Source organism: Patagioenas fasciata, chromosome 1 (assembly GCF_037038585.1).
Source record: "Patagioenas fasciata isolate bPatFas1 chromosome 1, bPatFas1.hap1, whole genome shotgun sequence".
In the NCBI taxonomy this organism is placed as follows: Eukaryota; Metazoa; Chordata; class Aves; order Columbiformes; family Columbidae; genus Patagioenas; species Patagioenas fasciata.
The window spans coordinates 95,737,287-95,758,524 of record NC_092520.1 but is presented as its reverse complement, the minus strand read 5'-3'; the positions used below and the strand labels follow the sequence as shown (position 1 = coordinate 95,758,524).

General features: G+C 39.6%; 1 protein-coding gene across 1 annotated transcript in view; it reads left to right on the top strand.

Moving 5' to 3' along the window:
• The first annotated feature begins 702 nt into the window (after window positions 1-702).
• The window catches only part of DSCAM (DS cell adhesion molecule), a 474,141-nt gene continuing 453,605 nt past the window's right edge, over window positions 703-21,238 (top strand). Inside the window, exon 1 of the mRNA XM_065841400.2 lies at window positions 703-1,319. Coding sequence (XP_065697472.1) covers window positions 1,277-1,319 — 43 coding nt within the window. The 5' untranslated portion in view covers window positions 703-1,276. The remainder of the gene's footprint in view (window positions 1,320-21,238) is intronic.

Sequence of the window (21,238 nt, the reverse complement as noted above, 5' to 3'; positions counted from 1 at the left end):
TACAGTACAGAAGACTGTTTGCAGCATAGCAATGTCTGGTGCTATAAAGCAATTAAAAAAAAAAGTACTGTGTGAAGACCCAAAATATTAAGTGATCCTGTTTGGTAATACACTGGGGATTCTGCAGGCTGAGATTCCTTATTGCTTTGTTGTGTTTGCTTTTCATCTTCCAGTTTAAATTCAGAGTTCCCTTAATGCTGTTATGTATTTCACAATATTGATTTTTTTAGCTGTCTTCATTTAATATTTTTTCTTTTTTCTTTTTTTTCCTTTTCCTTTTTAAACCAACCTTCACATCATAGATGTGAAGAAAGAATAGATACAGAAATTGCTTTTAGTTAGAGAGTATGTAATTTACTCTTTCGCTACAGGGGGAAGAAAAAATTACCGCAGAAAAAGAAACACATGAAAGGCCAAACAGTATCTGAAGCTGTGTAAACATCGGGAAATGTATATATATATATATATATATTTTTTTTTTTTCTTGTGCCTTCGGTTTCCTAGTCAATTATTTGATGCGCTTGCCTGTGTGAGCTATGACCTTCCAGAAAGGCCCTCTCCTCCAGTCCCTGCACACGACTTGTCAACACATTAGTCATATACAACTCAGCTGATGCCAAACGGACGCAGTTCAGCCAACTATTGAGAGGCTGGATATTCTGCTGCCTTCTTCTATTGGTCTTGGTTTTTTCCACTGTGGAGACTTTGTGGCGCTTTAAGACTGCAGAGGGCTGGGGTTAAGGCTCCGCTCCGCTGTGCTGGGAGGCAGGGGAGGTTAGCGGCGGGATCAATGTGATTAGAGCTGCAGGAGAGGGAAGATGTGCCCGCCCGCCTGCCTGCCTGCCGCCGGGCCGACGGGAGGTGTGTGAGGAGCCGGCTCGCCGCGGCTCGGGGCTGGCCGCTGCCGGGGATGCTCGTGTGCTTGCGCCGGAGGATTTGGTCACCTGTGGCCCTGCCTGCGCCACCAACCTGCGGGCGCCTCCCTGAGCCAAGGACACACCTGGGCGCCGCGCAGCCGCCCCCCGCCCCCGCCGCCGGCTGCCTCTTCCCCCGCCCGAGAGCCGGGCGGCGAGTGTCGGCGGAGCCGCGGGGCTGCAGGCGGGGCTGAGCGCTCGCTCGCTGGGCGGACGAGCGGCCCCGCAGGCTCCGAGCAGCCACCAGCAGCCGAGGGAGGCGGCGGCCGGACCCGCTGCGCGCTGCCTGGCAGCTCCGGCCCGGCCGTGGGCGCGGCGGGCGAGGGCGAGCCCGGAGCGGGGAGCGGGGGAGCGGCGGGGGCATGTGGATGTTGGCCGTCGCCTTGCTCCACAGCATCTCGCATGGTGAGCGCTGCCGGCCCCCGCCTGGGGGCTTCGGCCCTTTCCCCCCTCGGGAAGGACGGGGAGCGGGTCGCGGTTGTGCCTTTTGTGTTGGGAGCGTCGCGCCGGCTGTTCGCAGCCGTGAGGAGAACGGCGAAGGTTGCTCTGCAATCATTTAAACTCGCTTACCTAGCAAAGTGACAGCCAGTAGCCTAGCCGCGTTACTGTATGTCTGCCTCATTCGGAATAAGACGGTGCTTGCAGAGGCAGGGATAGACGTGCTTTTCCTTTCCTTCTTAGCTGGAAAAGTACAGAATTTTGTTAAGTGCCGTACAAATCCGTCGGAGCACACGGGGATAATTTGGAGGGCTTTCACCCTAAGTGTTTGCATTGAGATATTGCTTCCTTTTGGGTATTTTTTTAGTCGCCCTGTGCTTTCATCTAGCAATTATTTTTTTGATGTATTTAAGAAGTAATATTTTAAAATTATTTCTCTTTCATCGTTTCACTAAAGATATTCCTGCTCTGTATTTTTTTTTGTCACTCATTTATGTAAAAATATGCATGCATAAGCATTACATCATCTGAAGATTTTGAAGACTTTTAGTCAATTATAAAGTTAGGAAGGGGAAATGAGAGTGGAAGTAGAATAAGGGTAAACCTGTTCTCATTTTTCTCTCCATTCTGCAAACTCTTTGACTGTCTAACATTTGTTGTAGTTTATTTTTTTTTTAGTAGTACATGGGGGTATTTTGGAACATTGAGATATATGTTATTGAAAACCATGTCATGTGAAAATATGTTTAAATTGCATAACTTTTATTCAAATGCCTGTTAGCATTGCAGTTTTAAGGACAGGAAAAAAATTATGCTGTAATCTGGGATTCTAGCAATTCTGTTACATTGGCTCCTTTTTCCTCAGATTTGCGAATGTAGCATTGCCCGTAACGCATCACGTCCTGGCAGTTAAATCAGAAAGATTAAACACACAATTCTCAAAATAGGTAAAGCAGGTAGAATAGGAAAATATTTCTTGTATTGAATGAATGTGAGAGAAGCACAGGGCAAAGTGTAAGATTTTCCTGGAAGATACAAATAATTGAACCTCTAGTAAAGGGTGAGGAATGAATGCTGGATGAGGGTGCCTTCACATCTACTTAAGTATATGCTGGACGAGAAAATACATTGACAGGCATGGCCAGTCCAGTGCGAACAGACGGATAGATCATAGATTAGGAGGCGAATCTTAAGTGTGTATTTAGGGCTATCTTAAAACGTTTTCATCTTCTGAATGCCGAAGAATGCAAAATGATTGAAAAATCCAAATTGTATACTCTGAAATTTTGCATTTCTTCTAGCAGTAAGACAACTACAACAAGTTTTAACATTAAGAAATTATCTATTTATTTATTTATCTATCTATTTATTTATTTATTTTTTCTGGCAGCACTGTGCCTTTCTCTCCATCCTCTTCAGCTAGATACGTTGCTGGGAGGGATTTGCTGTTAATAAGACAGACTGAATCAGCCTGAAAATACATGCTCTTACCAGTGCTGTTCATTTAAATCTAGATTTGTACGGAAAAGAACTTTGTTTGTGTCTGAAATCTTACATATTGTAAAAAAGAAGCAGCATATATTTTGGTCTACTGTACTGACGTTATAAATTCTATGCTTTAAGCTAGTTAGTCCCCCTTCCAGTGGTTTTTGAAGAACAGAGTAATTTTTGCTTAATGAGGTTGAAATACTATGAAAATCACTTTCATTTCCTCCTTGATCTATGAAGTAGCTAGCAATTTCACTTTCAGTATCCATGTGTTTTTGGATCACAGTCAAACATAAATTTGTATCCCAAAGACTATTCTAATTTGATAGTATAACGTGTAAATGATAGAAGCATGTGCATAGAATCTATACTGCCTCACAACAATGTTTGTGAAACTAGATTACTAAGTGGTTTTGTGTGATAATATTTTAAGGTGAAAGCATTGTAGAAATAGGTAATGGATGGTTCAATGGCTCTATGCAAGTTTAGAAGTATGTTTGGTTTTGACATCATACTTTTGTCAAAATGTATATGTGTTTAGGATCTTTTTAAAATAAATTTTTGAAAACAAAATCTACCTTCCTGTTAAGGCTGAACAACTTGGTTTTATTTCTTAATAACAATTATTTGGACTCTCCCATCAAAATTAAAAGTCAGAGGACAATATTTTTAAAGGACTTCAGATTTTAATGCAGTGTTGTATCAGATATGTATCTCTTTGAAGGCGATGACTGCATGTATAAAGTGATATGTCATGTACACATTTATTTTCATTATTCTATGTATAACTACATCTGAACTCCATTGTGTGAGAGGCAGTATTCTTTTATGACTATATCTGGGGCAAGGAGGGCTGGCTATTGATGCTGGCTTGGCTTCTGCCATTGCTTTTTTTGAATGCTTTATGGAACAATACTACATTTAGTTAAAACACAAGCATATGTATAAGTGTTTTTCAATTATCTATTACATCTCATTTTAATTTTAATTTTAAAATAGGTAAGATTTCCATTTATTTTATTTATTTATTTATTTATTTATTTATTTATTTTCCAGGGAAGAAATAAAAGATAAACTCACACTTTATGGGTTTAACCCTGTAGTTGTCATCTTGGGCAAAATTTCTATCAAACATAGTAGTAATCACCTGAACAACAAGAGCAATGTTGCCCCCCACCCTTTCCCCCCATGCTTCCATACAGTCACTCAGCACAAATACAGTTTGTCAAATTAGATATGAGCAGTGTCATTGAGTAGGCTTTGTGTTTGTGAAATAGCTTCCTTTTGGGGACAATAAAATACTGACATGTTGTTACATCCAATTAGTATTTCTGAAGCCTGAAGCAAAACCTTCCCAAACACCTGGTCTCAGTTTTCACATTTTGTAAATGCTTTAAACTCTCATTGGTGTGAATTTCTTAAAAATACAGGTAAATATTAACCATAAATCCATTGCAGCCTTAGTAAGTGTGTGGGATGATATAGACATCACTGGGAGCTATGCAGCTAAATTCACTGCTTTCAAAGCCTGAGTCATGCAGTGAGAATCCTGAGCAATACTTTTGAGTTACCTTCAGGGTTACTATATCTGCACTACCTTCCATGTTACTATACGCAATATTCCAGGAGTATACATGTGACATTAACAACAGAAGTCTACTGTAGCCTGGCCATAATTAGTAAGGGAGCACTTCACTAATTACAGGGAAAGGAGGAGGGAGAAGGTAGAGGATGCTGTGATGAGAGAATGGCCTCCTTCAAAATCCTGGCTGTTTATTGTAATTACTGTGATAAAGTTAGTTCAGAGTTAGGATCCTGTTTTCAGGATTGATTGTCTTTTGGTATCATTCAGTCTCTGGTGTATTTATGCTGAACTCATTTGTAGGCTTCTCTCGCTGCATTTCTTATATGCCTGTTGTCCATAGATGTTCTGCTGAAATCAATGGAGCATCAGGAAGCACCCAATACAGCACAGATGTCACTAAAACCAAATTTCCATTAAAATGATTTCCTGTTTAAATCCTTTCCCTGCCCTATATCTCTCTATATGGACTTAGCAGCTTGTTAGAAGACTCAGAAGGATCACGTTGAACTGAGAGCAAGGGTTAGTCTGGAGAATGAGCAGTGAAAGTGACAGTGGTATTAATGACACTCCTCAAAGAAAATGGTGACTCTCAGCATTGGAGAAGAAACATTTGAGGAAAAGAGCAAACGTCTGTCTTTGTAGAAACATATTGTAATACGTGCATAGCTTATTTGGGATTGTGTAACCAAATCCTCACCTTAGAAAGTTTAACGCACAAGCAGAAAGCATTTAGCTTGCTATATGTTTGTGGATGTCACCATGCAGCTGATGGTGTTTTTAATCTGCTCTTGCTCAAGCTATGATGTAATTAATCATCAAATGCCAAATAGAGGAAGAAAATATAACAGCTAGGCAGCCAGAGTGCTGTGAAAACCTCCATTTTCATTTCAAAAGAAGCATTTCATCTCAGCTCAGGATGCACTGACCCCAGGCTTCGGGGCCGGTGGGCTGCGGCGTTCTGGCCGTGGGTGGGCAGCACGGTGCTGCCTGTGTGGAGCTGGGGCCACGCGACACTAGTGGGCAGCAAACCACATGTGTTCGGCAGCGATCCCCAGTGCCGTGGGAACCGACAGCACCTGAAGGAGGTGTTTTGTCTGCATTTCTCTATCAATGGTTGCTAAACTTTTGAACTGGTGGGCGCTGCATCTTCTTTCCATGGCATTGAATGGCAGACAGGAGTGACAGTTGGAGGCATTTTCGGTCATGGTTTAAAGTGAAGTTGATTTACACGGGTGGTAAAAACAAACCCACAAACGCTGTTTAGTATCTTGCAGTTCTGGACTGTGATTGCAGTGGCATCTCTTTAGCGGTGCTGCATCTGGAAAAGTTTAGAAGTTGGTTTTTACTTTGTTTGCTCTTGACTAAATTCTTTTCATGCAATATACCAGTAAAGTGAATTATTTGGGAGAGTCTTGTGGGTTTTGAATAGCTCATGCAGAAATTTTCTTCAGCTCAGGAGCTGTGCAAGGCTCTGGTTACAGGAGCAGCTGGGCTTAGGCTGGACCTCAACTTTTTGTATCTTTGTGCGGTTTAATATCTTAACAAATATGCTGCTCTCTCAGATGTCGCAGTTGTTTGGAGTGGGGAAATAATCTCCTGTACCTATTTAATAAGCATTAAAGTGACAGGAAAAAAGCAAAAAACAATAATATCAAACACCTTTGTTTTTTTTTCTGGGGGGATGGGAGTGGGGGAGTAGGTTGGGGTAGTAGGTTGAGGAGCAAAATAGATGAAACTCACTCCTTTCCCCTTAAAGTTTACTCTCAGTAACAAGTTGTGCATAGGATCAAAGCCTATTCGAAAATATTGATCATGAAGACTTTGATTTTTGATTGGAGCATGGCATTTATCAGTGTCTGAGTCTAGGTCTTCCAGATTTTCAGTGGGAAGGACACTAATTCCAGCTTTCACTTTTAGCAACTGGTGAAGGCAGAAAAGAGTAATTGTTCTAAGGTAAAATTATTTGATTTTTTTTTTTTTTAAAAGTTACTTCTTTTGAGTCATTGAAGCTCTAAAAGTACTAAAAAAAATCCATTTAAGCCATACAAGTCTGTAGGTCAGCACACTTCATTATTTCAAGGTGAATGTTTAGGTGTATGCAGTTAAATTACTTGTTTCACAATATATTTTGACATGTTTCATAATCCTTTTTATCAGCATTTCCTTTCTCTTTAACCTGTTATGAAATCAATGAAATGAAGATTTCACATTATGGTATCATTTAAAGCAACCCTGTCTTCTCAGTCTTCACTTCCCTGTATCTTAAAAGCATCTCCTCAAACAATCGGTAATTTCTAAGTAAAAAAAAAATTAGAGGTATTTCATAAGACCCTTTCACAGCACAATATTTTAGAGCAATGAAGAGAAACTCCTTAAGAACAAGCCACATATTATCGAGGTACTTTTTAGCACTGTGGGCTTTTCTTGCTATTGCCCCCTTTTTTTTTTTTTTTTTTTGTTTAATAATTCCATTCACTGAAAAATTCTTGTTACCTCATAAGTATTTTTTTCCCCATCAGGGCATTGGATTACTCATCAGAAAAAGTGAAACTGGGATGTATCAGTATATACCTTTCATGGTGGAATGGGCAACGAATGTTACAATACATACCGAGGAAAGAAAGGCGAATGGCTGGGTAGACAGGATGACAGAGATTTAACAAGTCTTCCCAGAATTCTTATTTAAGCTATTTTTTAACTTAAAAGGCAGGGAGTAAGATTTAAGAGTGAGCCAGCAATCCTATTTATAGAAAACCGTTTTTAAATGCAAAGGCTTTGAGAAAGAGAGTCACCTCCATACTAAACACCAGACTCCCTGGAGCTTCCTAGTAATTGAGGGAGAGAGCAACCTGGCGACCCAAGCTGAATCACTGATGTGCCTCTGCTGAAGCTTCCAGAAGGACAGACCCTGCAGGAGCACAGGAACATGGGTCACAGAGCAGCCCGAGAGCACATCTGGAAGCAGCACCCTGGTACATGTCCAAGTGGCAGGTGCAAAGGCATACACAAGGACCATCTGAGAAATTTTTTGCCTGGTTAACATTCAAAGGCTGTACATGCACACCACCATGTGAGCTGAAGACCAACCATTCTGCTCATATGGCTCTTAAGCTAATATGTCAGGGATACAGTTCCTTATGACTTTTTTTTTTTAATATATATAGTTACACACACACATATGTAAGCATCTATAGCTTGTAATTGCTTAAAATCTACTCTGTATGGAAAATCTGGCACTTGTTTTGCTGTCCAAATATAGTGATAATTTCTTCCAATTCCTTACATGGTAATCCCATGCAGAAGATTTATGGTTTAAGATTTATGTTTGTGCTAGGCTAAAATTTTTCTTAGTAGCTTTCTGTCATCCAAAGTAATTCTTTGAGTAAATTTTGTGGAGCCCTCCAGTGTTTTAAGAATACCAGAAACAAGATTCTTGAAAGGACCAGGGTTCTTTCAGTACAGCTAAAATATAATTATGTTGCATTGTAGCTGCAAATAGTTGCCTATCTACATAATCTACTCAGAGTGATACTACAGATAAGACTGAGTAGCAGCATTCCATGGTCCCAGTTCATAGGTGTCACAGATTCAAGGGACTTGATAGAAGTGTTTGTTTGCAGTTCTGTTCTTTAGAAGCATCTCCATCACAATTCGTTGTTGTTCCGTAGAGTTTCCTAGAGATTTAGCAGTTGGTATGGAATTCAAATACCAAATGTAAGCCTTAGACATGTGGCTCTTGTTTAAGCTGACAGAGAAGGTTAACTGTGATACTGAAATGTGCAGACTTGGAGGAACTCATGTTGTTGTTACAGTGTGTACTGGTCTGCACAAATCATGTGGTACGATTTGAGTGCACCAAAATGCTAGTTGGTTGCTTTTTCTCAGACCGTGGAAAGGTGATGTATAAAATGTAAGCTCTGGCTTTTGCTAAATTCTCTTGCATGATGGCTGTTTCTATCAGAAATCATTGTGGGTTTTTTGTTTGTTTGTTATGTTTTAAAATATTACCTTCTGAAGTCTTTGGAGTTTTCTGTGGGAAAGTTGTTATTTGGAATTTTGGCCATGACTTGGGAAAATAATGTAAATATATAAAGTCAGCCTCCTGAAAACCATGAGGTGAGCATGTGACATGATGTTAGACCACTTCTGGCTTGAGCTAAGGACAGAGGAAGCCCTTGACCAATTCCGTTTTGTTATTAAAAGCAGATTCTAATGTCCCTGGAGTGTGACTTTAGTGGAAAAGGTGTCATTCAAGAAAACCAGGCTTTAGGTGGACCTCAGTTGAAAAGGAAAAGGCTTCCTGTGGTTCATCATCCAGAAGGTCCTGTATGCACTCTCCAGCTGAGACTTTTCTTCCCATTAGGGAAGTCAGTTAAAAATGACTGTGGGTCAGTTTAAAAGCCGCTTCACATATTGTTTCTCCACATGTCAACCATAATTTGGGTTGCAACTTCGTTATGTCATGATATGAATGAGGTAATTTGGGAGACTGTCACTGAAGTACAAGTTCTGTAGATATGTCTGCAGCCATTTAGTGTAGAGATTTTTTTTGACATCATAGTACAAATGTCTAGAGTAATGATTTCCACTATACTAGTCATGCTTTTAGCTGTGTATATTTAGCAAGCTTTCATTTGTTCCTAGTTTTGTTGTGTCACCTGAAGGTTTCTCTTCCACTATGACAATGTCTCCAAAACCTTGTTGTGTAAGGGTTCTAGAAACCATATTTTTGTCATGGCAAGGGAAAACAGGAGAAGCACAGAGGGTGAGGTTCATCTCTCTATGGAATGGGCAATGTTGCCATGTTTTTTGTCACGTCAACTGTTGTTGAAGATTTTTGTTCTCAACCTTTTGTAAATATATATTTAAAAAATACAAAATGGATGCTTGGGGAAGAGGGAGGGCAGGGGGTATGAACAGGATTTTTAGTGGGGTTGATAAGGGAGGAAAAAAGGTGAGCTTGAAACTACATGGGTGTCTAGACAGCATTGTAAAGTATTATAAGAGGAAAGGTATTCCAAGAGCATGAAGCCCAGTGGGACAGCAGGAGAGCAGTCTCTGAAGGCCAAGGCTGAGCTGTGCAACTTATGACAGGAGTTTCTGAAGTCTCGGCTTTAGTTTGCATTGGAGAAGGCAAGGCTGAGCCTGTACTCTTGTGAGTAGGAGCTGCAGGCATGGAACAAAACAGCATGTGACTTTGGAAATCCCCAGTGCTGGTCCCCATGGCTCCATTTTGGCTGCTGTTCTGCATCCTACTGTGCCTAGTGAGGGAGAGCTCCAACTCCTAACTGCCCTTGTCTTTCACTTGCCTGTGTTCAGGTTTGTCTTTCATATGTGTCTTCTCATGATGTTTCATCTGTGATATAGGCTTAATTTGAGGACTGCAACCCCTCCTCTCTCCACCTTATTCTTACAGTTATTAATATTTATTTTGGTAGCAAAAGTATTATTCCTGTCCCCAAATGCTTTCCCATTGAGGTAACAAATGTATATGAGGGATTGAAGGGTGTCAAAGGCAGAAAGCAAGCCTATGAATGTCAGTGAGGCTGTAGAGTAGGATACATGAGTCACTTGTTTGAGTGAAGGACCAAGCTCCATTATTGGGCAGATGGGAGATAATTAATCCTTGGGAAAAGAGGCTGAGCTGTCAGGTTTTCAGGGAAACACTGGCAGTCATGATTTGTTGTTCAGCTGTTGGGAGCTGGAACTGGCAGGTTTGGTGCAATGGGGTCTGCTCAGTGCATGTGCCTGAGGATCCAGCCTTGTTCCTGGGGCCCTCTCTGGATATGCTCTCCTGACAGTGCTGCTGGGTAGAGGAGGATATCTCCAACGCACCAGGTTGCTGCCCCACTGGAGAGCAACTCTTTGTCTCTACAACAAATTGGAGAGCTGCTTGCTTAGCAAGTCCTGAGGAAAGCTGTACAGATACGGTGGGAACATGGCCTGGAGTAGGAAATGTGGATTTTTATTTTTCTTTCTGAGGAAGAAAGGAAGTGTTAGCCTTTAGCTTCTCTATCCTGGTCTAGAGTAAAAATCCTGTCCAAATTCCTTCCTTTCTTCACTGTTTTTTGCCTTTAGCTAGCTCTGGAAGGAGCAGTGCAGCTTTAGAGAGATGTGACTGTCCTATTAAAGTGCTACACGCACTCAAGCTGCGTTTATTTCACTAGTGGCAGAGCTAAAGGCATTTTTGAATGTCTTAACTGGTGTCACACGTGAAGGCAATGCCAAGGAAAAGTAAAGCTTGTCTGAAGGCACTGTAACTATGGCAGTTCAATGCATATTTATTATGGTCAAAACTTAGTCCCTAGTGGATGAAAGCAATTATGGTATTCCTACCGCAGCTCAAAATGCGTTTCTATAGAAGAACGCTGATTTTTTTTAATAATTACAAAAGGAGCTAATGAGTTTTTCTAAAACATTTTCCACAGCTAAATAATAGTCTGTCTGCTACCTATTTACAAGAAGAACTTAATTTCAAAATAACTTTTTTGATCTGTGCATTGTGTTCTTTTATTGGTCATGTTCAAAAATAACAGCCTTGTATGACTACTATGTAATGCAGTTTAGTCTTCTGTCCCACATCGCCTCTTGCTTTCAGTCCCTGGTGTAGACACACATTGGGGTGATTGTGGTAGGGAATTAAATTTGGTTGAACACCTTAGCCTCGGCATTTCCTAAGGCATATGCATTTGGCCTTGTGCACAGACAATTTTATTTAAAATAAACAACATGTGTTAAATAGCTAGCAAGTGGAAAATGAAGGCATTATGACATGGCACAGTGCTGGTATTCTTGTGATGTTAGGAAGTGGAAAATATGGGGAGCTGCACTTCTGATAACAGTAAGAGATGCTGTCATTTGGCTCAGGACTGCTGTCCTCTTGGGAGGCTGGAAGAGAGATTTAGGGATGGATTGTGGAAATGGTGGTTGTTGTCTTGTGTCTCAGCCTATCTCTGACTGTAGTGCAGTCTCAAGTAGTGTTATCAGCTCTATGTCACTCCCCTCTCAATTTGCCACATTGCAGTTTTTGCGAGGTGATACAAAATCTCCTGGGTTTCCTTTTAAGTTTTTGCATGTAAGAAACAAGTGAAAATTTAAAGCTAAATAATAAAAGTGCTCAAGAGATTTTTAAAAAAACCCCATAATTTAAAACTTTTCAATGAAATTACTTTTATTTTTAATTAAGTTGACTCCATGTATGCTGGTATGAGCCAGGAATGCATGCAGTATGGTGGGTCTACATTTATGCTTGTAAGAAACTGATTTACTGCCTTTTATTAGTCTATCTGTCAGTCACTTTTAATAAGAAAAGTGTGACAGTGCTTTAACAGGACATACTGTTTGTTCTGGGGTCTTTTACTGAATCATCACCACTGGTGGCCAGTTCCCTGCTATGCTCGTGAGAGTTTCCAGACTGCACATGCAGAATGCATATAGTTGGGTGCCCAGTATGGAGAATTCCTGAGGTAAACTGGTCCTATGCTGTAACTGGTTACTTTATTTTATTAATGTACAGTCATTCAGAGAAGCCAAAAGGATTATTAATAATAGCTCTATAAGAGGGACATATTCAATTTAAATTAGCTCACAGTTCAGCCTGTATGATCTGGTGTCTTTAAAAGGTAGGTAAGCAGCTCTTCATTTTGCTTCCTTACATAATATTGTAGGAAAATTGTCTAAGTCCAATCTTATCTATAAATGTTGCAGTTTATTATATGTAAATGTTTTTAGTGTCCAGAAGAATTGCCAATTTGAAAAGCTAAACACTTATTAAGAATCATTCAATTACATTATTTTGTGTAAATATTCAAACAAAAGACACCTCCTAAGATCCTTCCCCTCAATGCCCGGCTTGTCCTCTTCTTCCTTCCCATACAATATTCCAGGCTTCCTTCTGTCTGTACATCCCTTCATGCCCGCTCTCTAGATACAAGTGTCATTTTATTGTCTGGGTAAACATTAGGGGTGATTTTCTGGTCTCTCTCCAGATTTTTCGTTTTCAAAACCAGCATAATTTTACCAGGAAAGCTAGACAATATTACACAGAAAAGCTCCATTAATATCTTTTCCTTTCCAGTTCTCCCCCGCCCTGAGCCAAAAAACCCGGCTGATTTAGACTAATTACTTCAAATGCAGTTTGTAAAAGGACGCTAATACTTTGCTGTATCCCTGAAGGTCATCTAAGTGATCTATAGTTAAACATTCATGTGGGAGACTCCGGGGGAAACAGTAAGGGATGATTATAATGGAAGCACTGTGGGCTAAAGTGTGTGCTCATGCGCAAGTCTTCATTTGGCAAACCAGGGTAATGTAGTGTTCCTGTGGTTTTACAGCTCTTCCTTAAATCTGAATAAACTATAGTTTGCAGATCCAGCTTCAACATCTTCCACACTGGAGAACTGTATGTGATCTAGTACTGGAATATTTAAACTGCTTCCTCAGCATTACGATCCTCAATCTCTGTTGTGTTTTATTAAGGAGAAAAAAAGTCGTGCATGATGTTGTGTCATTAAAATGTGCTGGGTGCCCAAGGTGTTTCTTCGTCTGTTCCTCTAGCAGCTTTTCCCCTCAAGTGATTATGCTAATTAGTGTTTGATCAGATGATTAAATTATAATTCGATTAATCCTATGTGCTAAACGCTCTGAATGCATTTCCATCGCCTGAATGCCTTGTGCTTAAGCGTTCCTGTTTGCAGTTTGATACGAGGCTCTTTCCTTTTCCCATACATAATGGATTTTCTATATTAAAAACAATACGGTTCCTTTTGACATTGGGAAACAGAGGAAAGGAATTTTTGTTTTCCTGCTCTACTGAACAGAACCAGAAACATGTAGGTTTTCTCTAGATGATCTCAATGTTCCTAGGGATAAAAACAAAACAAAAAAACCCCACAAAAAATAAACTAACAAAAACAACCAGATGAAAGAAATGGTCCAAGTTTGGTGTGATGTGGGATTTTTTGTGTGGTTTTTTTGTGTGTTTTTTTGTTCATTTTGTTTTGGTTTTGTTTGTTTGTTGGTATTTTTTTGTTAGTTTTTTTTTTTTTTCCCTGTTAATATACACACATTTCATGTCACTTTCATAACTTACCAAGGCAAAAAACTGTGGCACAACTAAATCCTCTGTCTGTTTCCATCATGAGTGGTATTTTCCCCAAATAATTCTCCCCTTTTCAAAGCTGAAATACATTTTGGTCCAGAAGACTCCTTTGCAGAACAAATTGTTCTGTGTGTGCATGAGAGAGAGAGAAAGAAGATTATTTTTCCTTCTGCTACCTGCTCTCCCCTCCCCTTTCATCTAGGTTTATTTTTGCATGTCCTCTCTAAGAGATAATCTCCAGTAAGGGTGTAGAGTGGAGAATACACTGAATTTATAACCCTGCTGCCTCTAAGAGATTAATGCTTAGCTGCAGCACTGCTTGCTTTTTTTTTGGGGTCCTGCATTTTTAGAATATCTTGTTTCATGTGAATAGGTTCTACAGATTGGGGAAAATTAAAAACAACAACAAACTTTTAAAGAGGAGGTACTTTAGCTTTGCATATCAAACATAAATAGATGTTACTCAACTAGATGTTAACTGACTGCTCAGTTTTTGTGTAGGCAGGATGCTATCTCTGAACACCAGTGGCTTCCTCTGTCAGAGGCTATTTGATAGTAATGAGTGGCCTGAGTTCAGAGAGAGGATGCTAAATTTAAATCTTTTTGTTTGCTTCCATCCTATAGTGAAAAAACGAAGATAAAAATAATGAAGCAACCTCCATTCCTCTCTCCCTTTTTCCCTTTCCTGAATTTATCTCAGGGGAAGTGTAAGACAGATTGAACATAGGGTTGCCAAGACTAGTCTAGGGGGATTTTAATTTGCTGTACCCCAGGTGTGGAAAGGTAGAGCAAGGGAATAAGGATGTTTTCCCTCTCCCTCCCTCTGTTTACCTTAAAAGCTGTCAGTGATACATAGGGTTTCTATAACATCTTATTTCTCTCCTTTCAGACTGTTTAGGAAACAATTTTACCTGTGAGGTGACTAGCATGTTACAGTCCATTACCAGCTATAAACCAACATGGGGTAAATGAGTCTCCATAATTAGAGTTTGTAGAGGCCAAGAGCACCTTCATACTGCTGGTCTTTAAAGTGCACTTGTGTAGCAGTGATTGAATATTGACATCTCATCAAGCTTATAGTTTGAGAAAATCTGTGCCTTGTCACTGAATTCCGCCTCATCCTTTACTGGGACCCCACCCTTTAAGTCTCACTCTCACTATTGTCTTGCCAATTTACACTTTTGTCTTGGTTAGTTGAGTGGGTATCACAGGCAATTGTCCCACTTGCTTACTCTCTCCAAGCAGATTGTGGGAAGATCTTTGTTCTGTAATTATCTGTGCAGATTTAAGAAGTTACAACCTACAGCTGTCTCCTGCTACCTGCCTGAGAGGGGTTAATGCTTCTGCAGGTTACCTCATGAGTAGCGGTTTGTGTGAGTGATCCCTGATCCCTTCTAGTAAGAGGCCAGATGAAAGCAAAACTCCTATTTTAGATTGTAGCTGATATAGTTGTCTGCAAGCAGAACCACTCACATGAATCGCTTTGTCATAGCTGTGTAGGGTAGAAACCTCCACATGGGAAACAGTAATGCCTTCAACCGATTCAGATAAATAGACCTGGAAGTAGGCTTGTGTCAACATCCCCGTTTTAGAACTGAAAGAATTAGGCTAAGCTGAATTAAGGCTCTAATTCTAAATGAAAGTGCTAGCTTAGGATGCTGGTTAGCTTGTTCTTTTTCAAAGTTTAATTTCAGATTCATTTCCTGAGGATCCCAATGTGGATGGGTCCTCAGACTCCGCCTAGGCCTGGGTAAGCTACTTAAGATAGTGACCTGAGGACATTACTCCAAAATAAACCAAAATGTGTGTGGGAAGCACATTATAGATATTCCACATGAATTGATTGGATGCCTGCTCTTTTTCTGTATGGAAAATGTCCTCTGTGTGATCTTCCACAGCACACAGAGCACAGCTTTGTAAAGATGATTTTGAAGTAGGGAAGTGATATCCAGGTAGGAAACTATCAAGATGGCTGTGAAGGTTGAGGTACTCCAAACAATTTCTCTTAAATCTTTAACTTGTCTCCCTGTCTGTGTAACGAGGACACTTTTTATGCCCTCCTGACAAGCACACTTTTGGATGAATATAAATATCCTTAGAGCTACTAATTTCTAGATGTAGAAGGATTCATATTCTGCAGCATGAATACCCTTTTGAAAATGTCATCTCGGTGTTGTTGTGTAGTCCTTGCTTTTTCCCTAGTAAGTACATATGCTGATAATCTAGCAGCAGAGGTCAGTACTGTTTTGCATTGGAGAAGCAAAGCTAAACTAAGAAGGAAGGGACAACCCCTCCAAACCTACTGCATACAAAAATGCAATACCCTTCTTTGCAAACGGCATCATCTGTTGAAGTCATGTTTTCCTATGATGTCTTCATATAAAAACTGGTAACGGTGGATAGGATGACACCTCCCAGGGCCACAAGACTATCTGTTACTATTTTAGGCATATAACCTCTTAAATTCATTGAGCTCTGCTTCAAAAGTATTTGGACTGTAGCTAGTCTGACTTCCCACTTTGATGTAGCTACCAATGAGTGTAGCTATGGGGTGGGCATGTAATTCTGAACTCAGTTAAAGTCTTCTAAGTCTCACACAGAAACTTAATGAACTTTCTTTTCCTTTTTGAACTGCCCATTGAAGGTTTCTGTATTCTTTGTTGCAGGCGTATGCTGAAAAAATCCTTACCGCTAGCAAATTTGTCAGGCCTCTGGTGTTCTGCCTGACACATGTATTGTCCTTTCTGTGAAATAGTCACGCTTCCTTGACTGGGTTTAATGGATGTAAACCTTTCTCTCTTGCTCTCCCTGCTTCTCTCCCTGACCTTCGCACTTTCTCAATGTATGTGGGGTTGGCTGGTTGGTTTGATTACAGTTGAATGTGCTGATTTTAAAGTTAGTGTCAGCTTGTTTGCTTCAGATCAGGTTGTTCTTTGTAGTTGCTGGAGTTATGGCAGCATGGTCAGGGTTGCACATGGTCACCTGTGGAAGCGGGAGGAGAGAAAGAACAGGTCTGCAAGGTGCGGCAGCCATTTCTCTCTCATGAGACCTGAAGCCTGTGCCAACACTGGGGAAACCATCACCACGAGGCTTCTTCTTAGTACCCTTGTCCCACTCATCAGCCTGCTTGTGTATCTAGTTCACATCAATGGCTGCTCAATTTTTTTTTTTTTTTTTTTTTCTTCAGAAATTGCTCATGTGTGGGACAGTGAGGCACAAGGCATGCTTAGGCAAACATGATCAACACCTTGTCTTGTTTTTGCTTGCAAGTAGGGCTTGTATCAGGTGCAGCTCAGGCTACTCCCAGCTCCTGTGAATGTGTAGTCAGGACTCAATGATCTTAAGGGTCTTTTCCAATCTAAACGATTCTATGATTCTATAAGAACATGCAGTTGAGTAGTGTCCAGTCTTACTCTCTGAAACCCTCCCATACCTTGCAGATTTCTCTCTACTGTCTGCAACAACGATCCTCTGTATATCTCAAGACAGAAAGAGAGGGACAGGAGGCTATCAGAATGAGACAAAAGGTCTTCTGGTACAAACCTGGATATTAAAATAAAAAAAAAAAAAAAAAAAAATAGGAGAAAGACCGCAGCAAATTCTTGGATATGGGTCCATAAGCAGCTGAATACATTTGCCATGAATGACAATAATGCCTAGAAACAACAACTAAACAGAGCAGAAAAAAAGATTGTCTGGGGAGAGAGAAAAAAAAAGAATCAACAAAGCACACTGGATAACCCATATGCTGTATTTCCAAAGAGGAATTACTGAATTAAAACTATTTAGCTACTGTATGCATGTGCACATGTGTGGAGGATTTTCTTGGCTGGAGGGCACAGAAATTTAAGATCTCCTGTCTTTTGCTTTTTCCTCTTACACTAACAACAACTAGTGCAGTACTAACTCTCATCTCAGGAGGAAAGTCTACTTCTTCCTGCTGCTCTTTGCTCTCCTGCCCAGGGCTGTCTCTGATGCCATCTCGTAGCACTTGTCAGTCCCAACAAATTGGCTGGAAAGTCAGGACAGCAATTATCTCTACTTTAACTTTTTTTTTTCTCCTACCATTCATTCCCCTTTCTGTCCTTCCCCAGTCACATCAGAAATGTAAATATTCAGGAATGATCCATCCTCAGAGACGACTAAAATTTACTAAAAAATTTTACTTTAGCTTTACCAGAAAGAAACTTGGATTCAAACACCTGGAGTGACTTACTTTTATTCTCTCTTGGAAAAACTGACTTAATGAAAATAAATGTGCTTCTACAAAGTCAGTATTTCTTTCAAGTTCTGCCTGTGCTTTCATCAGCCTGGGGTGTGCATATAGGAGAATGGTTAGAAAGAATATTTAGAAAAATGTTTTCTGGCAAAGGAAGAGATCACAGATCAGATCAATGAAATTTCCACAGAAAAGAGAATTGGACTGATTTACTTTTATCAACCCGAAATCTTACATCTGGGACCTCTTATGTTTTACTAGCAACTCTAGCAAATAAACTTCTTTAAGTAAATATTATAGAAATATATATATGTATTATTTTAAAACCTCAAAAACAAAGCCTGGCATGCAATTTCAAAATGACCATACGTACTTCTATAAATCCATTTACATGAATGACTTTTGATCATGACAGGCTATAGCAAATGAGAAAGTCCTAGCAAAGTGGTGTTTAGTTGTGCTATGGTAAGTGTTCATAATGTGCAAATGTTTGAGAAAACATGTCCTTTCACAACTGAAGTTGTCAAGGGATGAGTTATGTCAATAGCAATGCTTTAGCAAAATAGTGAAAACATACATCTTACTTGAATTATTTTTCCTTGTCCATGTACCCAAACCGTTTTAACCTTTTCAGTTAAAAGGCTGTAACCAGTTTATTATACTTGATTAAAAGTGTCTGCATTAACCCTCAAATGCTGCACAATTTGATCTAAACCCACAAAGAACTGGCTCCTAAAACAGTCTGTTAGGCCTGTTCTCCTCCATTGTAGCCATTCAGGCATAACGCAGTTGCTTTGGATATGAGCAGTTGGTGGTGATCCAGTGTACAGATTTTATGCATGTAACTGATTTTTTGGGATTTATTCCAGGATAAGAATGCTATAACCACAATTGATGAACTCTAAGTACTGTGACAAAATCAAGACTACTTTCTGGATGATGCTGTGGCAAATATTAATATCTGAAGCATATGCATTCATGCTTCTAAAAAGAGACCTCTATGACTATACTTCCACCTCTATGATTATACTTCCACTCCTCAAGTAATAAATGCAGCTAGAAATGCTTTTGAAGTTCTCCTTGTATTTGGATTTTCACTGCTGACCTGTCATAAGGCAGAATTCCCTCTGCCTGGAATGGGCAATACAGGATTTGTTCCATGTCGTAGAAAGGTGTGGTGCTCCAGAACCAAGGAAATAAGACTGAGACAGAACTATAGTCTCTTGAGGTCTTCCGAAGTGACAAAAGTTATAGAGTTATTTGGCTTTTAGCACTGTCACCTTACAGAAAAGTCCTAAATCTTCTAGTACATGTAACAAGGAATTGCTAGTTCTTGACTGTAGCTCGTTGCTTTTAGGTCTGGCCAGAAATTGATTGGAATATGGAACACCACTTACCTAGTTTAAATAACGGCTTCCATTTGCTAGCCTGATCTTCTCGTCATTCAGGAAAGAAAAAAAGTGAGCATTGAGCCTTCATATTTGGTCAACAAAAAAAGATACTGCATGACCATTTTATAGAGCTATTAAAAAAGAAGGAAGACTTTTGAAATTTTGTGTTCATAGTCTGTGGTCTAATTTATGTGGCTGAAGAAAAAAACTTGCCACTTTATAGACTACTGATATACTTTTAGACATACTGATTGACAAGTCGTAAGTAGTGCTCCCAGCAACATTTTAGTTCTGTGGATTTACAGCTCATTATCAGTTATGCTATCCAGTAAAGATTTAAAACTGGTACATCTTTAGAACCTGAGATAGGAAAAAATGTGACTAAAACAATTACCTCTGAAATGTGTATTACTACTATTATCAAATCTTTATTTTAGCAAAAGTATGAATTAGCATTTTAAAACTGAGTAGCTGTTGACATAAAGTTTCAGTGGAAATATTTCTACACTAATTTTGAAACTGTATGTGATTTAATGGCTCTGTAACCAGGAAGAACAACAGCATTAGGTGGCTAGGCATTAGAGCTTAGAAGACCTAAGCTCAAATCCCTGCTTTGCTACGCACTTTTAGATGTAATGTCAGGGAAATTTACTTGATTTGTATGGGTGCTGGTTCCTTACTAGTTTAAAAAGATAGTATTTTTCCTCAAAAGATGTTAGTATGATTGTTCTCAGGAACATGACATGTATAGCTCATGCTGCTGGTTACTATATGGAAGTCTAAAAGAAAAAAACAAGTTAATTTCCTGTTGAAGGAATCATTACTGAAGAAAATACCCTGCAGAAATGCTCATTTTAAGCAATATTAACATTGTTCAGCATACGTTTTGGAAACCTTGGAGATGAATGAAAAACAAGTCATAGGGATGTCAGTAAATAAATTACCCCTGTGTACTTCAGCCTGAAAAACCTAGAAGACCTGAGTTTGAGTGTGTGCACATGTAACTGCAATATGGTTCATGATTTAGAAGGTAATATGCATTATTCAGGTGAGAAACAAGCTCCCAGGTATCAATTTTATTTTTTCTTCCCTGGATCAAGGGAGCTCTTTCAAGTTAATCTGATTTCAGCATTAACTGTGAATTCTGCTGGCTGCCTCTGGATAGCTGTGCTCGCTGCGCCAGGCAGTAATTGCGTTAATCATCCATTTTTAAATAACTGCATTTGAAGTTAAGTTGAGAATTGCTTTTCAGATCTTTAATTTGCTTTGGAAAAGTGAAATAATTCCCACAAGGGTTGTGCTAATCAATATTCCAAAGGCAAGTAACCTTTGCTAATTCTTGAATATGGGATACTCTACGTTTTTTCGCTTAAAGAATTCTGGGGGAAAAATACACCGATTCCATCTGTAATTTGGAAGGTTAATAACTTTTCTGACTGCCAGGCAAAGAGGGTTGTAGTCAACAGGAGATTCATCAAGCGCAGAATTGCATTGTATTATCTTCCTTTCGTTGTTGTTTTTATTTTAAACCTTCTTGCTAATATAAACGATGACAAATTGCATAGCTGTAGATTTGAAAGTCCCTAAATGGCATTTTTGTCAAAGCCTTTATGCTGAAATGCTTACTTGGAAAGATTTTAAACCTCGGGAGCTGGGGGGAGGGGTTTTAATTATTATGCATCATGACACAATGCATTATGCATCATGGTTGTTTTTCTGCTTTTTAAACACTTGTTATGGATGATGGGACTAATATAACTGGACATACAGGGAGAGCTTCTGCAAAACCTTCTTATGATGTCATATGCTGTTTCTGAGGAATTTCAGTACTGCCTTGCTTGGAAATTAGAGGATAAGCAAACTTAAAGAGGCACTTGGGAGTACACTAATAATTAGCTGCCAGGTAGGCATCAAGGGAAAGTCACCTTTTTTTTTCAAAGGTGCCCTCCTGGTAAACTGGATAACAAACTCATGTTAAAAACTAAGAATGATAAAACATGGGTGTTGCTGTCTTAAACCTGGGAGTATTTGACCCTGCTTCCTTTGAAACCATACGCAAATTATTACTGGTGCTCAGAATTTGCTTTCTTTACCTTGTGTTTC